We start from the raw sequence: 25,189 nt of genomic DNA, 5'->3' as shown, positions 1-25,189 counted from the left end.
AAAAGAATAGCTCAAAGGCAAGACAGTAGAAATGCTTAATGCAGTGCCAAAGCATAGCTCCTGCGTGTATAACTGCACAAAATGGAAAATTTTTATTGCTTACATTGGAATCTACCTGACCTTCAAATTTACATTTTAACAGCTAAAATGAAAATACAACAATGTTTACAAGTGGTAGAAACTGTCTTCTTTTACACGTGCCAATGTTGTTAAGCTGAAATCATTTCGTACGTCTGAATGACAAGTAAAATAGTCAGTAAAAAATGAGGCCGATGGCTAAAAGTGCAATGCAAGTGCACGTTTAGTGACCCTTGGTGACACTTTAGTGACACACCCCGTGCCACTCAGTGGCATCAGCGCCTCTAACTTCAGGGGAAACGTGCGGTCAGGGCCCCAGTGTCCACAGTGACACGTGACACCAGAGCCACAACAGGGTGCTTCCTGGATGAAGCACACATTTCCTCCTCAGGACCCCTTAGGCCTGCTGTGGGGCAGGACCCCTGTGGCCGGCCAGCTGGGGGGCTGCCTCCCCACATCACTGTTGAACAAAGGATACAGGGTCTCAAAAGGAGTCGGGGGAGAAGGGGGCCACCAGTGATCAGGTGAACTCACCTCGGCCGTCCACGGCCCAGGGAAACTCATCCACAAAACATGATGGTTTAAGTGGGGGTGGGGGGAGGCCCTGGAGAAACGCATTTCTGATTGAGCGAGGACATCATAGTGAAAAGTTCTTGGGCATCGGTCACAAAACTTAGGTGAAAGTGTGTGCGATTTATGCTTAAGTGTCCTGCCGCCAATTCCAGACTCTGATAACAGAGGAATGCGCATGTAATCCCCCCACACCGCACTATTCGCTGGCGCCAGGATTTCCAGGTGTGCTGTTGACCGCAGTTTCAGAAAGCGGGCGCGTCTTACCAGTTGTTCACTTGGAGTAGTGTCAAGTTTGTCTGAGCAGCAATCTGTTTTTTCTCATCTTCTGTCGGGTACGGATGCTGAAAATAAAAGGAGTGTCACCGTGAACTTTACTTTTAAAAAGGAATTCAAGACCACCCTGGTAAAACAGAAGCACACAAATAATTGTTAGTGAAAACTGGTGTGAACAGTGCTTTTACCTAAAACTTAACTTTAGTCTTATATTTTTTCCAGAAATGCCTAAAACAGAATGAAGGCTTTCTCCCAGCTGCCCAAGAACACAGGTGTGGCAGCAGCTGGTGGAAGCCCAGGCAGAGGTGTCGTCGAGATGGGAGTCTGGCTCAAAGGGCACGGGGAGGCAAGAGGTGACGGTAAGAGCGCTGGAAGTGGAGGGATGCCAGAGGCTCTGCCAGGTGCTGTTCTAAGCACCCGATACAACTTTTGGTTTTTCTATCAGCTTCACAGGTGTCATTTCAGAACGATAAACTGTTTAAAAGCAGTTTAAACATTTAAAGCAGATAAATGGCTGCGTTTTGACCCGCAGCACAACAGATAATGTGATCACCTGTGTACATCCTACACAGGAATCCACTGATTCTGCACACTCACAGACGAGGAACCCAAGCAAGGCAGGGCACACCCTCCCCATCCTGGGCTGGTGGAACAGGAGGCGGCAGGAAGCGGCCTGGACAGGCTGCCCCAGGCCATCATGTCCAGGTGACACGTTCTGTCACAGGAACTGTGAGCATGAAGTGGACGGGATGCACTGAGGTCTCCTAACAGTGTCTGCTGGGCTAACGAGTGCTGTTGGCAGAGAGCTCAGCTGGGGGCTGGGGAAGGGGTGTCTGCTATTTCCTCCTTCTTTCATGGATGACTGAGATATATCACTTAGAAAAAACGGAATTAAACCAGAAGTAAATACAGACACACATAGGTTCTGTTCTGTTCTGTGGGTTCAGTTCCACCCTACCTCATTAAATCAAACATTGCAATAAATGGGCCACAAATTGTTCTGCTTCCAAAAATGTATATAAGTTGTGTTTACACTATACTGTAGTCCAATAAATGTGTAATAAGCATTTTTGTCCAAAAAAAAGTACACACCTTAATTAAAAGAAACTTTATTGCTAAAAATCACTAACCATTCACCTGAGTCGTCAGCAAGTCATGATCTTTTCACAAAAGTCACATCAAAAATGACTGAGAACAGATCATCTTAACAAATATAATGACGAAAGAGTCTGAAATAAATATTTCGAGAATTACCAAAGCATGACCCAGAGACACAGAGTGACCACATGCTGTCAGGAACAGCACCAACAGATCTGATTCACGCTGAGCTGCCACAAGCCTCCAACTCGCAGAAATCGCGACATCTGAGAAGTGTGACATGCTTGTACCAAAATTCACAGAAGCACCAAAGGAAGGTAATTTCTATCTACAGGAATAACGTGTCCAGAGGTGACTATCGTCCTCATGGGGGACCAGAGAGACATCTACTCTAAAACCTACATGCACTCAAATCCCTCATTTTGCACCGACCAGGACCTCAGAGAGTGGGCAGTGCCCACAAAGGAGGTGGGAGCGTGTTTCAGTTCTTAAGTGACCATCCTGTGTTGGAAAAATCACTGTGTATCTTGGGGACAATGGAACAGCAGCAGATTCATCTCAGCTGCGCTCCAGTGCCTCACACTGACTGACAGTAACTCACTTTCATTCCACAGGAGCGCACATGGAGCCATCTGAGAGCTTCTGCGAACAGAAATATCGTTCTTGTCCTCTAAAAAGCTTGTAAAATAAAAAGGTGACAGGAAGCAAGTACACAAACCAGGAAAAAAAAAAAGGGACAACTTCTGCCTAGAGTGTGAGGAAAACCCAAAGGGAGGATAATATTTACAGGAAACGAGGGCAAGAAGACATAGAAAATGTTTACACGGGAAAAAAATTGGCATTTTAAAATGAACCTATGAGCAAGGTCTATTTTAGAAATGATTAATACCTTAAAGGAAACAATAGGAAAAAACCCAATTCCGTTGTGTGTGTAATAGTCCAATCACTACATTACAGACGTACTCACTAGCTGTAGTAATCACAGCATACTTAGAAACACGTACGATCTGCTTTCTCACCAGGTACCTCAGCTTCCTAGTGCTTTGGGCCCCCATTCACCGTGTTAACTAGTTGCACAACCTCCCATCAAATCCACGGATCCTGATTCACACAACACCTCATTCCCCATTATTATAATGAACATCACTGTGACATTCTAGCCATGAAATCTCCATTTCCTTCTGACTCTTTCTGAGACCAAATTCCCCATGAGGCTGCACTGCAGCAAACAACAGTGTTCTCCTCCCACATGTGTGCGTGAGCTGTGCCCTCCCACCAGGGCCCAGCACGCAGAGCCTGACGTCAGGCAGAGGAAAGAGGCTTAGCAGGGACCAGGACCAAGCCCCAAGGGGACACGAGGCGACAATCGGGCGCTGGCCTTGGGGCTCCCAGTCAAGGGAGGACAAAGATGCCAAGGAACAATCTTGCCCTTGGCCCAGGTGGCGGGCACCTCTGCGGGGAAAGGGGGACTGTGGAGACCTGAGGGCACCACGGTACATGGGGCAGAGAGGCAAGGAGGTGGGGGCAGTGAGGATGCGGCTGCAGGGTGTGATGACGGTCGTGATGCCAAGGGGCAGGTCTGGGCCCACCGGCTTAACCCAGGAGCAGCCCCGGGCAGGACCATGGAAGGAAAACCTCGTGGATGGAAATGTCTGGTGGAGAGGGGCTTCCTGCCAGCCTTCCTGGCCTCCCGCCCCTCTGGATGCCAGAGGCAGCCTCCGCATCTGCCCACAAGCCCCCCTGCCCCCCTCTTCCACCTGGACAGGCTGTAACTCAGTGGGTGAGCACTTTCCTGCCTCCACCCCCTTCCACCTCCCCCTACCCCTCAAAGGTCAGCCTGTCCTTCCCGACCCAGCAGCTACACCACTGTCACCCCTGAAAACTACTCAGGGTCACCCCCTCTCCTGAGTCAGGGGCATGAAGACTGCAGCTTGGATGGGTCATGAGCAAGTCTTCCCATGGAATCAACAGACCAAGCTCCGCTTCACAGTCAATAGCCCATCTGCCAACCACTCTGCCCACAAGCTCAACTCCTCACCTCCCTTTCAAATCCAACATACATAAAGTGTTGAAAGTGTTAGTTGCTCAGTCGTGTCTGACTCTTTGTGACCCCATGGACTGTAACTCTGCCCATAGAATTCTCCAGGCAGGAATACTGGAGTGGGTTGCCATTTTCTTCTCCAGGGGATCTTCCCAACCCAGGATCGAACCTGGGTCTCCCACATTGCAGGCAGATTCTTTACAGTCTGAGCCACCAGGGAAGCCCATAATACATATAAAACATAACTATTTTGCAAGGTTTTGCCTGAAAGCACCATTTGTCTGCCCCACCATTTGTCTCTAATCGGCCTCACCTCCCCCCAGGTACATTCCACAGGCAGTTTCTCTCAGGCTCAGGCACTGTTAATGTTGGCTGAACTCAGGGATTCCCTCTCACTAGTGGTAACCCTGATTGATTTTAGTTTCCTGAAGGCTTTCTCCAATTCTGGGTAGCCCTCCCTCCTGTCTCGTGGTCTATGCACTATGGACAGTCAACAAAACCGATTCTTAAAACCTGGCCTACCAGCCCATGTAAGTCAATGTTTCCTAAACAATAAGCAGAAAGAAAGCATCTCGAAGCCGTGCTAACGGGGCAGTCACGTCCGTTCTCACCCCGATGTGCTGAAAGAGCCAGGACCGCATCACGTTGGTGGCGTGCTTCGGCAGGACCCCCCTCTTGTTCTTAGATGAGCCGTCATCTTGATGCAAGATGCTGAGATCTTGGTTTAACTGTAACTGAAGCTTTTAAACAATTGAAAATAACGTTAGACAGCACAGAACGTGATGGCAAATCCAACTGGCTTAAGACTGTAGGTGGCGAGAACAGCCAAGGCTCTTCTGGGTAAACAAGTTATTTATAGTACAAGCACAAACACTTGGACTCCATATGGGTTAGCTTTCTGAGGATTTGGTCCCCGCATTGTAACTATTTACACTCATGTCTCAGCTATAGCAAGTGAGGCAGGTGGGACGGGCATTGAGAAGTCAACTGAGTCATCCACTCTGAAGAGTCTCCCCCTCTGCAGACAGGTGCGCCCCTTCTTGTGCATACCTGTCCTCATCTCACTGCCTCTAGCAACAGACACGACAACACCCATTCCCAGCCTAAAAGCAACCAATGAGAAACAACAGGGAAGCCAGAAGAGCCACTAACTAGAGGAGCCAGGCCAGAACAGGAAGGAAGTGTAGACAGAGGGGCTGGAGGGCCTGGCGACCTCGGCCCAGACGGCTCCACAGCCATCTGAGACATGACCTCCCTTACCCTGAGCAGAGTATGAGATGCCTGTTCATTCCATCTTGGAAGGAAAAGGATGCATGTGTAACACCCCTCAGATGGGGTCTTGCCACATATACACGGGGAGAGAGCTTGGGGCCCCGCGCCCGCCCCAGGCAGCACCTCACTCCCAGCTGCTGCAGAGACACAGGGCCATGGTGCTCACCACCCAGACCAGGGACAAAACCATGGCCCACGTGGCGGCCTCCACACTGGCATAGCAGGGCCTTGCCGCTGGGATCTGTGCTTTAACTTAGGGCTTACGGACGAGGCAAACTTTATACATGCAAACATGCAGTGGCTTCTGCGAGTCAGTTTCAGTATCAGATAGTCATCAACATAGTTTATAGAGTTTGGAAGTTCATTTTGGAGGGTGAAATATATTTTCACTATATTACTTGTACTTCCTCCGGATTTATATCATTTTGGATAAATGAACACCAACATTTAAACAGAATTTATGAATTAAAGGAGAAATTACAACATTAACTGTATCTAAAATTTCTGAAAACTCAAGATTACTGCCGCGAACATGACTGTTTTCTGGGATGCACGTGTGTTTTTACTGAAGGACTGGGCAGTATGAAGCATTGCCTGTACACTCATGTACGTGCGTGCGTGCGGACTTTTAAAACTAGTTCCACTGGGGCTGGAATGGAGCCTGAGATGTGCCTGCCTCATTTACGGCCTTCTTCATGAAATCTGACACGGGGCTCCATTTCGGTGCCCCTTTTCTTATGCAGGGTGAAAGCACATGTGGCTTCATCAACAGGGAAAGTGACAGCTGGCTGTGTCTCGACTTCACGGACACCACCAAGAGGGTTTGGGGAGGCAACTAGGCTGAGGGCCTGCGAGGGGACCAGCACGCCCAGCCTGCTGCCCTCCAGCACTGCCTGGGCCTGCACGTGGCAGGGAGATTTATAAGCCTAGGAACCTGGGTGAAAATTTAAGCAGGAGTGAGACCCCACCACCCCATCAGTCTCAGCGGATGACCAACAGGCCCCAGCCCTGCAAGAAACAGAGCAGAGGCTTCAGCCTGAGCATAGCTGGAAGGCAGGAGGAGGGGGGCAAGGCTAGAAAGAGGGTGAGGAAGGTTTGCATGGAAGTGCGAGATCCCCGCCCACTCCTGCCCCTCCCCCAAGCAAGAAATCTAAGTCTGCTCCAGCAAAACTGCAGAAGGAGGAGGGCAGAATTTGGAGGTCAGGCCACAGAAGAGCCAGCTGCCACGGCCCACAGCCTGACAAGCAGCAGACAGCATTCATGTTTATACTGAGAAGAACAGTCAACTCTCCCCAGACACCCAAAAGCCTCTATCACAAACCGCAAACACCAACGCAATGAGCCGGGTGTGATGCAGAGGAAATGGACAGGGGACCTTCATGGATGTGATTTCAAAAAAAAAAAAAAAAACCACAGAGGGCTAAGAAAAGTCTTAGAAATTAAAACTACGCTTAGTATTTTAAATTTAATAGATGGGTCGGAATGTAAAAGGAAATTTCTCAGAATGTAGACAAAAAGTGGACAGTGGGAACACAAAGACAACAGTACAGAAAAATCCGTAGACTCAGCCTAGCAGGTCGCGTGTCCAGTTAGTAAGGGCTCTGGAAGGAGAGGATGTGCATGGGGGTGGAGGCGTCACAGAGTTCAGGGAAATGTCCCAGACTGGAGGATGCAAGGCCCTGGCAGTGCCTGGCACAGAGCAGCCCAGATAGTTCTGGTAGAACCATACCTGCAAATCTACAGGTTTTATCACTCCCAGCACACCCCACCAGGGCCCCCGTCAAATCTATTCACTCTTCTGTGAAAAAACCCACAGGGCTTGTTTCTCTGCTCCCAGCCCTGCTGCCCTGGAAGTCACAGACACCCGGGACATGGCAGGGAGGCGACAAGGGCGGGGGAGGGCCTGCGGGGCTGGCCAGGACCAGGGCAGACGGGGCTCGCTCATCGGCCATGCTGCATGTTAGGAGGGGCTCCACTGACCCCACCGACACTCTGCACTTCTGCTCTGTAAACTAGAGAAAATTCATATTCTCCCTTAAATGACTGCACGAATGAACCTCTACAAAACAAATAAGCAAGTGATTTAAGAGTGCTCTTCCTCTAATTCTTCGCTATGATGCTAGGAAATGCTCTGCAAGCCAGCTCTATGTTCAGAGCCGTTGTAAGTGGAAAACTTCAGGGAAAGCAGGCTCGTGGTGGGGCGGTGAAGGAAGGGTGCTAGGGGGCTTAGCCCCACTCCCCCCACTGCTGGGCCTGGGCAGCCACCTCGTGTCGTGGGCCCGTGGGCCCAGCATGCCCCTTGCCCAGGCCTTCTCACACCTGCTTCTGAGTTAGGAAAACATTGACACGCCTAGGGCTGGGCCTCAAAGTAGCCAATAAGGATGTAGAAGACATCCGTGCAGACCAAAGAGAACTAATGTAAACAACGGTCTGAAATAAGTACTGATGACAGAAACACTGCTTCTGATGTGAACCCAGCGAAGTGGGGGAAACAACAGCTGCGTATGTGCCTAGAATAGAGAGGAGACCGGCCTTATTTCATCTCAAAGGCACAGAGAGGGAAGGAGGGCCTCAAGGTGGGGCACACCACAGCATTCACAGCACCGTCACTGCTGCAAGCCCGACCCTACACCCTTAGCTAGAGGCCTGCAGTCTGCCGCGAACCTCCAGGGGTCTGGGAAGGATGCGTCTACACAGCCTCCAATCTCCAGCAGTGGAGACAGCTGCACAGCCCAACGTGGTGGGGAGGGGTCCTAAGAGACATTTTCCTCCTTCCTTAAGCTTCTCTGAAGGCTTGATTTTTTTTTTTTCATTAATTAATTTTTATTTATATATGTTTTGGTCATGTAGCATGTGGGATCTTAGTTCCCCAACCAGGGATCGAACCCAGCCCCCTTGCATCAGAAGGCAGAGTCTTAACCACTGGACCACCAAGGAAGTCCCTCCTTAGGCTTCTCTGGACTTTGCAACGATAAGACAGATGAAAAGTGAAAAAGACAGGCAACATGGACATTCAGGTTAACTGGGAAGTACCTGAGGAAGCAGGCCTGGGACAATGACCTTCATCCAGAGGGGAGAGCTCCACCTGTGCCCCACACTGGGAACACGCGCCCCACCTTCCCCCTGCACTGTGAACACGTGCTCACCCCCACCCCACCCAGCCCACTTCCACTCACCTGGGAGTTCTGGATCCGGATGGTACCAGGCGACAACGCCTGTGTCACCACTTGGCCTTGGGGAGTGACAACTGTGACAGGCTGATAGACTGTACCCCCTGGAAAGGACAAGAAAAGTTAAATCACCCCAAACCTCGACAGTGAACACCATGCCTCAACGTAGTCATGGAAGAATAAAGCCGTAGCTTACGGGCTTTGAAAATCATTTCAGACGGTCACCAGCACCTTGCTAGTTGACCTTTCACTTCCAGGGTGGGGTGGAGGGCAGCCAGGGCTCCTCATGAGACAGTGTGGGAGGGTGGCTGGGGGAGGTGGGCAGTCCATGAGCCCCTTCCTTGGCTTGCCTCTATTTCCTGGTATGTCTTAAAGGACTCAGGCAAAGGTATGAGATCACAGTTCTTTTTACTCTAGTTGTTTCTTTCATCCAATGCGCCTTCATCTTCCTGGGGAGGTTTCCTTTTGTGAGATTATGTGGGGGTTTCAGCCTCAATTTCACTCCCTGCTTCAGTGCCCTTGCCCTTTTCATGATGGTTCTGATGTGCAACGTCTACTAAAAACCATCACAGGAAGGAGGACAGAGTCTACAGTTCCTTGGTGCATCAAGAACAGGTAATCCCAACATTAAGACTGCATTTTCATTCCTTGTCATCAATTAATAATACAACTTACGGAATTCCAGCTGAGATATTTCAAATCCTAAAAGATGATGCCATGAAAGTGTTGCACTCAATACGCCAGCAAATTTGGAAAACTCAACAACAACTTAAGATTTTCCAGGTGCTGCTAGGAGGACAATTAAAAACTGTGCTATTTAAAAATTTCAGGTGGTTTTTGCTATGTATTTTCAACTTCTAATAAAACCTTTCCTTCCCATATTTTTTGACAGGGAAACACAATTTGCATAATATATTTGTTACTGAGGATTAACAAGAACCAGACATTCAAAGAGATCTAGATGCTGGTGGTCCTGTACTGGAAACTGGCAGTAATTAGAAACCTTGGTTATGTGCTGCTTCATTCTAATGTGAAGGACTTTTTCCTGCAAAAGCTCAAGGAAAGTGTCTCTTTCTCTGTCATCGTACCTGCCACTGTTGCCATGGTGACATTCCCCTGCTGCAAAGCGGATGCTGGCACCACAATTCCTTGGGGGCTAAGAGTGCCTGTGATGGCACTTTGAATCTGCTGCAAGTCAGAAACACACAGCAAAGAGGTTATCAGAAAACAGAAAACCCATGGTTAACACTTCACAGCAAGTGGCATAAAGGCATCATTAATAAAGGAAAGATGCTCGAGCAAAGAGCATCACCAGATGACAAGTCTTCACAAGGCATGTGCTACATCCGTATCTGGAAACCAAGAGATGCAAAACTGACTGTTAAATATGAAGATCAATACTGAGATAGTGCTCTCAGTTTAGCTTCCAAAGATTATCTTTCACCTCATCAGCACACTAAACACACCCTACAGCCCTGGAGGTATGATTAGGAAGACAAAAATTACCTGATCTCGTGACACACCTTTTCCATTCAACTCAGCTCAGAGTTTTCCAAGAACCAAAGCCTCCTGGACAAGATGAACTATTCAGAAGATGATGCCACATGCTGGGGCTGTGGTGGGGGGGGGGGTTGCCGCGGGGGGTGGGGGCACACCCTAGGGCAGCAGAGTCTGTACCTGCCCTTCCCACTGCACAGAGCACATCAGAGCCCCCAGCGTTCAAGTGTGTGGGGTGCTGGGTCTGCATCTGGCCGACTGCAAGAGCCATGCAAACGTCTGTAACACCACACTGGAGGATCTACTCATCTGAGGTCAGACCCAAATGGGCTAATTTATCCATTTTCTGTGATGGCTGCCCTGGGAGTTGACAAAGGACAGGCTCTCTGCACCTGGCTTCCAGCACAGATCTGGCACAGAGCAGGCACCCAGACATTTAAGGGGTTAAACAGCCTATGTGGATATCCTTCAGAGATAACTCCTCTGTGCACCATCACATCGATTTGAACATAAAAACTCCAGTCAGTCTACATCAAGTTTGCTGCATAAATATAAAGCCATCTAAGTCAGTCATCTAAGCTCCCACATCAGGAACACAGAAAAAGAGGAGCAAAATGAGACCAAGGCAGCAGAAGGAAGGAAATAATAAAGATGAAAACAGAAATAATGAAATTGAAAATAGAAAAACAGACAAAGCAGAGATAAGAGCTGGTTCTCTGCAAAGGTCAATACACTGACAAATCCCTAGTAAGACTGACAGGAAAAAAAAAGAGAGAGAAAAAAACAAATTACCACTATTGGGAATGAAACAGGGCCTAAAAAGACCCTAAAGACATCAAAAGATGAAAGAGGAACACTACTGTCAACAACTCAACACACATAAATTTGACATCTGCAAAGTGCAAAACTCAGCATGAAACAGATAATCTGAATAGCCCTATAACTAACAAGGAAACTGAATTAGTAATTTTAAAACTCCCCAAAAAGAAATCTCCAGGTCTAGGTAGTGTCACTGGAGAATTCTGTCAAGCATTTAAAGAAGAACTAACACTAGTTCTCCATGTCTCTTCCAGAAAACAGAAGAGGAGGGAATACGCTCCAATTCATTTGATACCAAAGTTAGCCAAAGACTGTATCCAAAAAGATAACTAAAACTAAGATTATGGCTTCCTGTCCCATCACTTAATGGCAAATAAAAGGGGGAAAAATGGAAGCAGTGACAGACTTTTCCTGGGTCCCAAAATCACTGCAGATGGTGACCGCAGCCACAAAATTAAAAGACACTTGCTCTGTCTAGTCAAAGCTATGGTTTTTCCAGGAGTCATGTATGGATGTGAGAGTTGGACCATAAAGAAACCTGAGCACTGAAGAACTGATGCTTTTCAACTGTGGTGTTGGAAAAGACTCTTGAGAGTCCCTTGGAGGGCAAGGAGATCAAACCAGTCAATCTTAAAGGAAATCAACCCTGAATATTCACTGGAAGGTCTGACACTAAAGCTGAAGCTCCAGCACTTAGGCCACCTGATGGGAAGAGTCAACTAACTAGAAAAGACCCTGATGTTGAGAAATATTGAGGGTAGGAGGAGAAGGGGGCGACAGAGCCTGAGGTGGTCGGATAGCATCGTCGATTCAATGGACATGAGTTTGAGCAAACCCCAGGAGAAAGTGAAAAACAAGGAAGCCTGGAATACTGCAGTTCATGAGGTCGAAAAGAGTCAGACACGACTTAGCAACTGAAAAACAATTATAAAATTTATAAGGAAAGGCAAAGGAACTAGAATACCAAAAATAATTCTGAGAAAGAATAAACTAGGAGAAATTGACCCACCCAGTTTTGAGACACATACAGCAACAAGTATCAAGACTAGACAGTCTAGAAACACATAACAGAGAACACAAAAATGGGCCCTACTAATAGCCGACTAATTTTTGACAACAGTGCACAGGTAATTCCATGGAGTAAGTACAGCCTTTTCAACAAACATCGGCATAAAAACAAACCTCAAAATGGGTCACAGGTTTAAATGTAAAATATAAAATTTTTAGAAAAAAAAAAGGTAAGAGAAAAATGTCTTTGGAATCTAGGGTGAGACATAGAGTTTTAGACTTGGCACTGAAAGTGTGACTCATAAAAGATTTGATAAATAGGACTTTATCAAAATGTAAAAGGTTTGCTCTGCAAAAGACCCTATTAAAAGGATGCAAGATTAGCTACAGACTTGGAGAAAATATTGGCAAACAATATATCTAATGAAGGACTTGGATCTAGAACATTCAAAGGTCAACAATTTTTAAAAAATCCAGTTGGAAAATAGGCAAAAGACGTGAGTAGACATTCTACCAAAGAGGATACTCAGATGGAAATCAGCACGTGAAAAGACGGCTGTCGTTTCCCTGACGGCTAATGTGAAAGACAACCACAGTGAAATGTTAGCACACACTTTCAGTGGTTAAATGCAACAGTGCTTCAGCGTGGATGAGCTCGACGTTATGCTAAGTAAAATACGTAGAAGGAAACACGCGGCATGATTACCCCCACCAGGTACCTAGATCAGTCAAGCTCCTAGAGACATAAAGCAGGATGGAGGGGCCAGGGGCGGGGGCGGGGAGGGCGAGGGGTCAGTTTCACGGGGACGGGGCTTCAGGCTGGGAGCGGACGGCGAGGGGTCTGTTTCATAAGGACGGGGCTTCAGGCTGGGAAGATGGCACGTTCTGGAGATGATGGTGAGGATGGCTGCAGAACCCTGTGAGGCTGCTTAACGCCCAAGCTGTGCACTCTAAAATGGTCAAGGTGGTCAATTCTGTGTTGTGTGCTTTACCACAATTTAATACATTCATTTACAAAAAGAGAAACAAAGCAATGACTGGTGCTCTGCCTTGGGCTCTGGCGTAGGACGCAGTCAGGCCCACTTGGTTCACGGCGTGAAGCCCAGGCAGGTGGTCTCTCTGGCCTGAGGGGCCATGTGTGTTCCCAGCACAGGCCACGTTCAGAGACCTGGGGGCTCCTCAGAGCAGGACGGCTGAGTACAGCCCCCGCCCACCCCCCCATCTTGACAGGGCTAGTGGCCTTAGACGCCCACATGCTTCACCCTTGCCGACACCGTGGTGACCCAACAGGCATGCAGCCCTGACGTAAATACCTGGGACTGGACGGGAGAGTATGGGCTGCCAGGTTCCCCACTCAGGAGAGTCTCGCTGTTCATCTTCGTTTTTAGACAAGCAATATAGCGACTGCAGAAATCTTTGCAGAGTTCATTAACCTTTTCCAGCTCAAGAAGATGAATACGCAGAACCTGGATGGCTTTTACCATCTAGAAGCAAGAAAATCGAAACTTTCAGACAAGAACCAGGGAGCACGAGGGTAAGCGGCCATCATCACCACACAGGTCTCCTGCACAGACACGGCCGCCTGGGCTGCCAGGACCAGGAGGAGGAAGACGTCAGAGTCTGCAGGACCACCAAGCACTGCAGCTGCGCTGCCCTGTGGCTTGGTGTCGGGCTCAGCTGGTGAGTAGAGGGGGAGGCCCGCCTCCCAGATGGCAGGCACAGTCTGGGAGCTGCCGGGCTCAATCTCGGCCCCCTTGGTGACTCACCCTCACTCTGCTCCTGTTCCTTCATCTGTAAACGAGGATGAACCTGTGCCCACCCGCCAGGTGCCTCTTAATTTTGAAGAAGTTCAACTTACCAACTCTGCTTGCAATGGATTCTGCTTTTGGTGTCAAGTCTAAGAACTCTCTGCCCGGCCCTAGACTAGCCCCAGATCCTAAAGATTTTCTCTTACAGTTTTCCTGAAAAGTTCTTCAGTTTTACACAAAGGCACTAAATTTGGGAGTAATTTGCCTCCTAGTAGTACATAACGTGGATACCAGTGATGAACCAGCACCACAAACACCACTTCCTGTGAACCCACAACCTAAAACTCAGCTCGGTCCCCGTGACCTTGGTGCAGCAGTTCAGGCATCTCTGTGGAGTGAGCCAGCCAGCCAGCTGATGCTGAGAATGACCACATGCCAGCCCCGCTGGCCCTGTGTGGGGCGTCCAGCAGGAGGGCCCTGGTCCCTGCCAGCCTGGCCCACACTGGCACTCCTGCTCCCTCCTCACTGATGGCAGCACGTGGAGGGCCAGAGGCAGGGAGAGCACATGGCCTTCATCCCCAGAGAGCGGGAGCTGTTGGTTCCATTTCCAAGACGAGGACTCAGACTCAAAGTCAGACACCTCATCTAGAAAATCTATCTAGCTGTAAGGGTGAATATATACTAAGAAATTAAAAACAGCACCTAAAACCAGGGCAGTTTATCCAGGGAAGTTTTCCGAAAACCCTTCCCTGCTAATGAGGGGCCTCAGGCTGTGGTCTGAGAGCTGGCCGACTCCAGCGGGGATCTGGTGGAGGAACACGTCCCAGACACAGGCTGCCAGTGCTGGAGGGCACCGCTCCCCTGGGGCACCACAGTGACGTCACCCCAAGGAACTCTCCGCGGCCTTCAGAAAGCACAGAGAACGCAGAGGTTGGGAGCACTGCACCTGGGAGGAAGATGCCCTCGTGAGCCGGGCTGGCTCGGACAGAAAGGCCAAGGAGGCCGCAAGGGGCGCCAGAGGCTCTGTTAAGCTGGCCCCGGCTCTGTGCTCATGCCTGCTCCGCCCCAGGTCTTCACACAGTCTATCACCCACCAGCAGTGCTGGCCTCCAGAGCAAAGCCAGGGTCCACGATCAGGGGAGAGCTGAGAGCTGATGCTGGGCTCAGACACACTGCCTGGGAAGCAAGGCAGGGGGCACGGCAATCCCAGAGGGCCTTCCAAACACTCGGGAGGGACTGAACTCCTGGCCCACTCAGCTCACAGGCTCAAGCCATCTGGCTGGATTACTACAGGAAGGGGTCACTGGAGAATGCTGGAGACCTGGCTGATCTCAAGAAATGGAAAATTCCCCGCTTCAGCAAAACCAAAAACAATCCAAAGTTCTAATTAGAGATGTACAATTTACTGAACAGGTTAAATTTAGAAGAAATAAAAATGAAAACCGCGAATTTTACTTACTAAATTGTCAGTTTCTGGATCTTCACAGAAGAAGGGCTTTCCCTCCTTCTCCTGCTTCCTCACAAAGTTCTCAATGTCCACATCGAAACTGGCAGAAGTTGTGCCTTCTGAGCCCTGGGTAGACTGTTCACATTTTTCAAACAACAAAGCTAATAATGGAAATAGTGGATGCCTGGGGGGGAAAATGTTAAAATATGTGTTCTACATTTTCATGAAAATGCTTTAGTACGTATATACGCACTGTTTTATATAAGAGCTTTGCTGAGATATAATTCACATGCCACACAATTCACCCGCTTACAGTTTATAATTTGGTGGATTTTAGTATATTCACAGAGTTGTACAACCACCACCGTCAATTTTATAATATGATCACCCCCCAAGGAAACCCTGTAGCTGTTCGTAGTCACTCTCCATTCTCCACCAAACTCCAGCCCCAGGTCAGCACTAATCTGCCGTCTTACAGATTTGCCAGTTCTAGACATTTTATACAAATGGAGTCATATATTATGTGACCTTCAGTGTCTGACTTTTTTCACTTCGCATGATGTCCTCAAGGCTTGTCACTGTTGGAACATGTATCAGTCAGTACCTCCTTCTTTGTTCTGGCCACATAATATTCCATTGCATGGTTAACACCAGCTGGCTAACTCCGGAGTTTACGTTAGGTCCATATTCTACTTTGAGTAGATTTTTGTGTCGGATGTGAGCTTAGGGCATGGGTCTTCTCTCTGCTCATCGATGTCCAGCCGCTCCAGCGCCATTTGTTGGAGAGTCTACCTCTCCTCCACTGAGAAAATCAAGTAGACAAAGTCTTCCAACTTCATTCTTCTTGCTCAAAATTGTTTCAGCAGCTCTAGTTCTTTGACTTCCATATAAAATTTACGACTAACTTGTCTATATGTATAAATACATCCTGCTGAGATTTTCATTGGAACTGCTACAGAGCTAAAGATCAATTTCAGGACATCTTTACGATGCTGAATCTTCCCGCCCATGAACACAGCATGCCCTTTTATTAACGATTTCTTTGCCTGCCTGCATGGGCGTTTTACAGTTTTCAGCATAAAGTTTCTGCATGTGTTTTGTCAGATTTACATCAAAATTTTTTTGGAGCTCTTGTAATGGTATTATTATCTTTTTAACTTCAGTTTTCAATTGTACACTATTAGTATAAAAATAGGACTGGTTTCTATGTGTTGCTGTTGCAACCTGTGACCTTATTAAACTCAATTGTTTCATTCTGGAAGTTCTTTGGTAAACTTTGAGATTTTCTATACATAGACAATCACATCATTTGTGCATAAAGCCAATTTAATTTCTGCCTTTCTAACTGGATATGTCTTTTCCTTGTCTTGCCTCACTGAACTGGCTGAACTTCTGCCACAGAGATGAACAGGAGGAGCCAGGGTGGACACCTCTGCCTTGTCCCCAGACTTGGGGAAAACATTCCATCTTCCACCATTAAGTATGACGTGAGCTATAGGTTTTTTGGTAGTTTCCCTACATCAGGTTAAGAAAGCTCCCCTCTACGACTGCTGCACTGGCGGTTTTTAGGTATAACTGGCTGTTGACTTCTGTCAAATGCTTCTTGGCATCACTTGATATGATCACATCATATGGCTCACTGGTTGATCTCTGAATGGTGAACCAGTCTCGCTTCCTGGGATAAACTCCACCTGGTCAGTAATATTCTTCTCTTTCCATGCTGCTCTGCTCGATTTTGTTAATATTTTACTAATGATTTTTATGCCAAAGTTCATGAAGCATACGGACTGGTCTTCACGTTTCTTTTTCTGTGTTGTCTTTGTCTGGCTTTGGTGGCAGAGGTGATTCTCCATTCATAAGGTGAGCTCAGAAGCACCCCGTGTTCTGTTTACTGGGAGAAACTGGGTAGACTTCCTGTTTCTCCTTCTTTGTGGTAGAAATCTCTAGTACCATCAGCTGGGCTTAAAGACTGCTTGTTGTAAGGTTGACTAAATGTAGACTTATACTCCAAAACTGTTTTTTAAAAAGATATTAGCAATAACATGGTAACCTGAGAAAACTTTCACCCCAGCATTATCACATTCCAGCCCACTACTCTGCCCAGCCAACAGCTCACTTTCGGTTTAACCAGGCCTCCATCCTCATCACTCCTCTGAACGAACACCCACACACTTCACATCTCACCGCTACCTATAAATGGCCTGCTTATCTGCATCCATCGGTGTCTGGGACCCCACCGGGGGAGGGCTCACTCCTTCCACATCTGGTTCAGAGCAGTTGGGGTCTTGCTCCGTTTTTAACTCTGTGACTACCTGCATCTGTGAGAGGAGGAGAGTATTTTTGTTACTAAAAACAAAGTAAGTTGCTGCTAAGTATTCTACTCTCAAAGCAGAGGAATGGCAAACTGCCAGGTGGTTATATAACTGGCAATAGTACGTAAGGAATATACCAACAAAGCTCCTTTGAATGTACTAATAATATGCTTTTAAATGGTTAAAAAAAAAGGTCAGATTTCCAAACCATTTAAAAATTGAGAGGACTGACGTGTGAAACACATTATTTGCAAAACCTCTGAAGGGAACCAGTGCATGTGAGACCTGACCCGTCCGCCTCTCCTCGCTGTAACATCCTCACAGCAGGTAATGCTGTGGTTGGAGAAGGAGAAACAGTCCACGCTCTCTTATCTTGTCACAAAAACAACTCAAGCCCAAGACACTTCATATGTGTGATGGGGCTGGAATTCTCCCTTACCAGTCCTTAAACTCAGGAATACACAAGGTATAAAACTTTAAGGAAAGTCACTGCATCTAGAAAGCAAAGACCAGCTGGGTTTAAAGAACAGCTTTAAACATAAGAGGAAGTCTTGAAGCTATTATCATTGAAATTGCTTTGGCTGGCTGTGCTATTTGGAACTTAGGGGAAGAATATTTAAATCCCTAAACATAAAAGAAATCGATTTACAAATAAAACAAAACCACTCCCTTAACTTCTCTTATCCCTGAGCAGATCAGTGCCCTGGCTTCTTCAGGGCTGGGGTGTCTGGGATCTACCTGCCCCGCCCCCAGCTGCTTCCCCTTTCCCCTCAAGGAGGTAGACTCTTGGGGGAGCCTGGGTGGCGGGGCTTATCCTCAGTCGTCCTGCCAGGAGGGCAGCCTGGCGCTCGGGCTGCAGCCCTGCAGGCTGCCTTGGGCTTTGTTCTCTCCAACAGAACAGAGCCAGCAGGTCACTCCATGATGCTTCCGGATGAAACAGCATACTCAGGAATAGCTTCTCTCTTAAAAAATAAACCAAAACCGAAAGCAACTGACTAAAAAAGCCCAATCAAACAGTATTTCTGGAGAGAAGTCTGACAGTATTATTTTTTAAAAAGCTTAAGATTTATTTCAGGATTTTTTAAAATGATTATGAAAAAAGACCAATCTAACTGTTCGCCCTCAGAGGGCTGTCTAAGTAGACGTGGTCGATCTATATTGTAGAAAATCAAATGCTTACTGCAAGGAAGAACACTCACAACAGTTTTCCACATCCTGGGAGGTGCGGAGCTATTACAAGCACTGGCCCAGCCCTCCCTGGACTCAGTGCCTCAGGGCGGGGGTCAGCTGCAGGGGCAGTAGAGGTGAGAGCATGTGAGGGTCCAGGGTCCCCAGGGCACAGAGCCCGCAAGAAGTCGCCACAGGGACGCCATTAGATGTGCCTCTGAGAAACAAAATCACTTGGAAATAGCAGAGGACTTCCGGTAAAGAGAGCAGCCTGGAACAGAATTCCCTATCTCTGAGAAGTAGAAACACTTAATTTGAAAAGTCAACAAAAACAAAATTGCTGCAATGGGAAACATTCCAGGAATGGCATAAAACTGTCCATCAAAGAAAGACCTAACTTGGAAAGGGAGGGGCACAGCCTCCAAATCTCACCAAGTGGGGAGTGACAGGTGGGTGAGCTGCCCCAGGCTTGGGCGCTCCCTACACCCTCAAGCAGGGAGCTGGGTATCGTGACCGCCTCCTGCAGGGATAGGAAAAGTACAGACAGAACCCCACGCGTCATCAGATGAGCCCCCTCCACCGCCCACATCCACGGACAGAAACAGAGCAGATGGTCCGGCTCCACTCAGACCAGCAAGCGGGCAACACGGGAATCTGCGATCATCACCACAACCAGCTTTTCTGTAAAACCGACATTTACTAACACTAACATTAAAAAGGTAAATTCCCAAGAAACTCTGATTTAGGGGACTCAAAATTACTGAATCTTGGTGTTATTTAGGAAACAACTTGAACAATTCTACAGCTAATCCTTCGGAGCACCAAGATGTAATAAATGCATCGAGCATTTAACAGTGACCCTGCATCCGCAGGGAGGCATGTGTGAACGCACAGGCGCTGCGGGTGCCCCAGCAGGGAGGCGTGTGTGAACGCACAGGCAGGCGCTGCGGGTGCTCCAGGAGGGAGCCGTGTGTGAACGCACAGGCAGGTGCTGCGGGTGCTCCAGCAGGGAGCCGTGTGTGAACGCACAGGCGCTGCGGGTGCCCCAGCAGGGAGGCGTGTGTGAACGCACAGGCGCTGCGGGTGCTCCAGCGCCAGGTGGGTGGGCTGCTCAGGGTGTGGGGCAGGGTGCAGCGCTCACTTGTTGCCCATCTGGATAGCTGTCTATGCTCAGTGTCTGTGTCGCCATCATGGTGAATGAATTCCTTATAAAACATCAGATCGTCTTGAGTCAAACGCAAATGGTGTCTGGGAAAACAAAAACAGAGAAGCATCAGTCACTAAGTCAGAGCATTGCTGTCTGCTTACTCCATAGCGCCCATATACCTTTTAAAATACGTTATTTCCACACGGAAAGTAAAAAGCACCCTTCACTACGGTCTAAGACAAACACTACGCGGCACTCCGCACCTGCCTGGTAATCACACATTAGTGCCTGCCTGGCCGGGTGTGTCAGCTCGTTTGCAGGCATTTGGGTCTCCCTCACTCACTGAGCAACACCTAGTAAAGTCTACATGTGCAGGACACTGTCCTGGGCCCTGGGGCTTTCCCAGGACCACAAACAGGAGGGACACCAGGCAGCACACAGGAGACATGGGCAGGGGAACACGACAGAGGGCGAGCGTGCAGCTGGCGGGCCCCAGGGCCATGTGACACTGAGCCTGCCAGGCCAGTCTTAGGCAGGAGGGACACAGGAGGGCTTGGAGGGATGGCGCCAGGCATCAGCTTACAGCCACAGGCAGCACAGAGGTGGACACTGCCATCCACCTGTCAGTGCACACTCAGGTACCTGAGATGAGGAAACTAGGTGGGGACAGAGGATGACGGGGGCAGCTGCCCGCCACCCACAGGCAGTAGGACAGTGGTGCTGTGTGCAGAGGGACGGCAGGGAAGGGGCGGCATGGGGGGGAAAGAGCAGGCCACACCGGCTCATGGTCCAGGTAAACATGGTGGTCTTCCTGGGGGGCAGGAAGTCCTGGGAAGGTGTGAGCAGGAAGGCAGAGGCTTCAGCTCAGGACAGGCCCTCTGATGGTGTGCAGGGCGGACTGAATGACTGTGGCGCCAAGGAGGGCGGGGGCGTGTGGACAAGAGCCTCAGAAGCACAGGCTGTGCAGAGGGTCTGGCTGCACGTGGGAAGGGTCGGGAGAGTTGACAGTCCTCACCTGAGCAACCGGCCAAGCAGAGCCGCATGTCCAGAGGTGGAGCCAACCGTGGGGAACAGGTTCTATGGCCTGGGGGGAGAAAGCAAGAGACAGGACGTTGCAGGCTCGAGACGCTTCTCAGCATCCACAGGGAACCTGAACAAGCGAGGCTGGGCCACAGGGACAAGCCCGGCACCCATCATGGCGCGGCCAACATGTGCAGAGGCCCGACGTGTCCTCCAGGAGGGTCCATGTCCTAGCCCGGGCCTGCACACGGAGCCTTACTTAGACATAGGATCTTCACAGATGTCATCATGTTAGGGGTCGAGAGAGAGTGTCCTGGAAAGGGGGGAGTGGAGAGGCTCTAGGGGGCAGCCAGGTGAACCCCTGTGAACTGGAGGCAGAGCCTGGAGTGACACTGCAACAAGCCAAGGACCCCTGCAGCCAGCTGGTCGGGAGGGACCGAGCCGGGAGGGCCTGAGCCGCTCACTGACTGGTGTCCTCTGACAGCAGCTTCCGGGCAGGTCTGCCACGGTCCCTACAGCGGACCCAGACGAAACACAGCAGAGGCCCTAGAGAGTTCCAGGCAGACGACCAAGGCCACAGCCATGTCAGCCTCGGCTGGAAGCCAATTCTCCAAGGTCTCTTTCGAGGACCCACCAGCAGGGTGGAACACACAGCAGCCAAGCCCACTGCTGCCCGATCCAGCCCACGCTTCCACTCTTCCAACTTCGGGGGCTTTCAGAATGCCCACAGTGAATACTGCAGACAAGCCAAAATTTTATCAACAGAATATATAGACGTGTAGTCCTTCTCACTACCAAATCTGGTTAAACCTTCAATATGGGACCTAACTGGGTACAACTGTTCTAAAAGAGAATTTTGAAATTTGTGTCAAAAGTTTTGCAAATACATTCAGTCTACGATGGAAGAAACTGGAAGAAGTGGGGGAGGGGGTGGGGGGAAAGCAACTCCATGTGACTAATATTTCATTGAGTATAAGATGGGGGAAAGACACAGATGTATAGAACAGTCTTTGGACTGTGGGAGAAGGCGAGGGTGGGATGATCTGAGAGAATAGCATTGAAACATGTATATTACCATATGTGAAACAGATCGCCAGTCCAGGTTCGATGCATGAGACAGGGTGCTCAGTGCTGGTGTACTGGGATGACCCTAAGGGATGGGATGGGGAGGGAGGTGGGAGGGGGGTTCAGGATGCGGAACACATGTACATCCATGGCTGATTCATGTCAATGTATGGCGAAAACCACCACAATATTGTAATTAGCCTCCAATTAAAATAAATAAATTTAAAAAAAAAAAAGATAGGAGGAAAGAGTGCCAAGGTAACCAACACTGCCGCAGGACACCCAGGAAGCCAGAAGAGCAGCCAGCAGATGGCGCTGTCCGCGCGAAAGGGCAGTCCAGGTCCAGGCCAGCCCGCGGCACTGTGACAGCAGCGGCAGAACAATCCTCCACCTGGGCAGTAACACGGACTGGCACCTGCGGGCGGGCAGCGGAATCCACGGGGTTCACCCGGGCAGAGTTGCTTGGGCATGGGAGGAAGGGTCTGCTCCAGTCAAGGCCTCTGCCAAGCTGCTACAGGCCCTCCCAGATCACAGACAGACCCTGCCCTATTGCACAGAAAAGTAAGTGTCTCTTATGTTCAAACTCAAACAACAGTGCCTTCACTTCTTTTTGGAAAAGATTATACTCCATTTATAGTTACTTAAAAATATTGGCTATATTCCCTGTGCTGTGCAATATATCCTTGAATCTTACTTTATTTTTAAAAAAATATTTATCTACTGCTTATTTGGCTGTGCCAGGCCTCAGTTGCAGGATTCGGGATCTTTAGTAGTGGCAGCATGTGGGATCTTGTTCCCAGGCCAGGGATCAAACTTGGGCTCCCTGCATTGGGAGTGCAGTCTTAGCGAAGATAAGGAAGACCCTATCTTGTCCATTTTATACCTAGTAGTTTGTGTCTCTTAATCCCCTACCTCTATTTGCCCTTCCCCTCTCCCTGCTGGTAACTACTAGTTTGATCTCTGTATCTGTGAATGTGCTTCTCTTTTGTTATAGTCACTAGTTTATTTCTTAGATTCCACATATAAGGGAACCATGCAGAATTTGCCTCTTATTTCACTAAGCATAATATCCCCCATATCCACCCATATTGTCTCAAAAGGCAAGTTTCCATTTTTCATGGCTGAGTCATATTCCACTGTATACATGTACCACTTCTTCTTTACCTACTCTGCTGATGGGCGCTTAGACTGCTCCCATATCTTTGCTACTGTAAATAGTGTTGCTATGAACATCTGAATCAGTGTTTTCGTTTTCTTCAGATACATGCCAGGAGTGGGATTGCGGGATCACACGGGAGCTCTATTTTCAGTTTTCTAAGGAACCTCCATACGGTTCTCCACTGTGGCTGCACCAATCTATATTCCTACCAACAGTGTACACAGGTCCCCTTTCTTCCGAGTGTCCTCACTACTTACTGTCATGCGAGGCTCCAACTCATTTGAAAAGACCCTGATCCTGGGAAAGATTGAGGGCAGGAGGAGAAGGGGACGACAGAGGATGAGATGGTTGGATGGCATCACCAACTCAATGGACATGAGTTTGGGTAGACTCCGGGAGTTGGTGATGGACAGGGAGGCCTGGCGGGCTGCGGTTCATGGGGTCACAAAGAGTCGGACACAACTGAGCGACTGAACTGAACTGAGGCTCCAACATACAAGATGGAGAACCACCAGCCCAACAGACATACAACACCCTGGTGTTCAAGGGCAATAAGACATGGGCTTTGTTTATTTTATTTTACAAATTCCATCCAGTTAAAAAAGGACACATTAATGGAAACTGTCACTTTGATACCCTTTCAAGAGTCCAGCCAGACTAATACAAATGAAGAAAACAGAGCTTTCCAAACTTCATGTACAGAAATCTTAAAAGTAATTTTAAAAGTACAAAATTTAAAACAATACATCCTTTTTCGGCTGGCAATTATTAAATCTAAAAGAGTGGTGTGCCACTTTGCTAGCAAAAATGAAGTGAAAGCTGCCACACTGAAGGAGTCCCAGGTCCCACAAATCGTGACAGCAATTTGTCAGAAAGCAATTTGACCATATGTATTTGAAGGGCATGCTCAATCACTAATTCATGACTGACTCTTTGTGACCCCATGGACTGTAGCCCACTAGGCTCTTCTGTCCATGAGATTTCCCAGTAAGAATACTGGATGGGCTGGATGGGCTGCCATTTCCTTCTCCAGGGGATCTTCCTGCACCAGGGACTGAACCCATGTCTCCTGTATCGGCGGGCAGATTCTCTACCACTGAGCCACCAGAGAAGCCCCGACCATAGGTATGCATACTAAACCACTTCAGTCATGTCCGACTCTTTGCAACACTACAGACTGTAGCCTGCTATGGTCACATATCAAAAAAGGTTACAATCTTCTCGAAGTCAGCTAAGAAGACAGCACTAGTGTTGTGACCTTGAAGGCAGACAAACACATGAAATGTGAGCCAAATCTAACAAGCATTTTAACGTTTCTGAGCATTCTAGTCCAGGACAACTGACAAATCAGGAAAGAACCAGAGGCAGACAGACTGGCCGAGTCCCACCAGGTGGACAGACCTTCCTGCTCAGAGCAGATGGGAAGGTCTGAGCTGGCTCAGTCCACAGGGACCTGAAGAAGAGATGCAGCGTGTGGGTCAAAGCAGGCCCGGCTTGGCAGCACCCCAGCTCCCCACATCCCAGCCCATGTGATACCCCCCAGATGACAACCTCGACACGCCTGAGATGACCTCCCTATGGCCTCACTGGTGTCTCTAAGCCCTCAGGGAGACTTAGATTTTGATATTATTGTGTTTAGCTTCACAGAATAATCTGTGTATTTGGCACTTAAGTTGTTTGCAGTATTTAAGAAAACTTGGCAACTTAATCTTAGACATCAGCTTTGATTCCAGTTTGAAAGGTGTAACTGAGTTACTGAATTTACACATTTCTTTTTTAGGGAAAAGGTATGAGAAGTTTACTAAGATTGCAAACATTTCTTCCCTTATGCAAGTTTACTGACTGCCAGGGACTATTCTAGGTCCCAAGGGTACAGCGGTAAACAAAATCAAGTTCCTCATCCCATGGAAGCCGCTTACTGGCAGAAGGCTTGGAAAGTGTGGTAACTTGAGACTTGCCACACGTGTGATTTTTGAGTGACTACATCTACTTAAGAAACTTTTATTTAGTCAGATAGTTAAGGTGCTTAAAATGAAAAAGGTCTCTACTAAAAACTAGGTTTTCCAGCTGCATAAGGAGATTAAAGTTGTATATGGGTGCATGGTACATGTGAAAACGGTACATGCAGTCTGATCACCTTGAATTGATCAAAGGCTGTCTTATGGGTGAAAGATCAAAAATGACTAAACTTATAAAGAGAATAATAAAAATTGTACATAAAAGCATAGAGGAAAAAACAGGCCTGTAGCCTCAATAAACACTGCTTTTATTATTTTTATTTTTAAAAATACTTTTC

At 48.3% G+C, this 25,189-nt stretch overlaps 1 protein-coding gene across 21 annotated transcripts in view; it reads right to left on the bottom strand.

Annotated features, from left to right (window-relative positions):
- PKNOX1 (PBX/knotted 1 homeobox 1) overlaps window positions 1–25,189 on the bottom strand; it is a 44,667-nt gene that overhangs the window by 5,221 nt on the left and 14,257 nt on the right. For 11 of the 21 annotated variants that reach the window (XM_060405915.1, XM_060405917.1, XM_060405883.1 and 8 more), the window contains 10 exons: window positions 21,745–21,819; window positions 20,665–20,733; window positions 19,644–19,750; window positions 17,214–17,341; window positions 15,036–15,207; window positions 13,143–13,313; window positions 9,594–9,693; window positions 8,512–8,609; window positions 4,675–4,803; window positions 916–992 (listed from right to left, as the gene is read on the bottom strand). In XM_060405915.1, the coding sequence (XP_060261898.1) occupies window positions 916–992; window positions 4,675–4,803; window positions 8,512–8,609; window positions 9,594–9,693; window positions 13,143–13,313; window positions 15,036–15,207; window positions 17,214–17,341; window positions 19,644–19,694 (926 nt within the window). In that variant the 5' untranslated portion in view covers window positions 19,695–19,750; window positions 20,665–20,733; window positions 21,745–21,819. Of the gene's footprint in view, window positions 1–915; window positions 993–4,674; window positions 4,804–8,511; window positions 8,610–9,593; window positions 9,694–13,142; window positions 13,314–15,035; window positions 15,208–17,213; window positions 17,342–18,934; window positions 19,023–19,643; window positions 19,751–20,664; window positions 20,734–21,744; window positions 21,820–25,189 lie in introns of all 21 variants that reach the window. The other 10 variants (XM_060405925.1, XM_060405931.1, XM_027960844.3 and 7 more) reach the window with 4 other exon arrangements.

This window comes from Ovis aries, chromosome 1 (assembly GCF_016772045.2).
Source record: "Ovis aries strain OAR_USU_Benz2616 breed Rambouillet chromosome 1, ARS-UI_Ramb_v3.0, whole genome shotgun sequence".
NCBI classification, from domain to species: Eukaryota; Metazoa; Chordata; class Mammalia; order Artiodactyla; family Bovidae; genus Ovis; species Ovis aries.
This window is presented reverse-complemented; position numbering and strand designations above follow the sequence as displayed.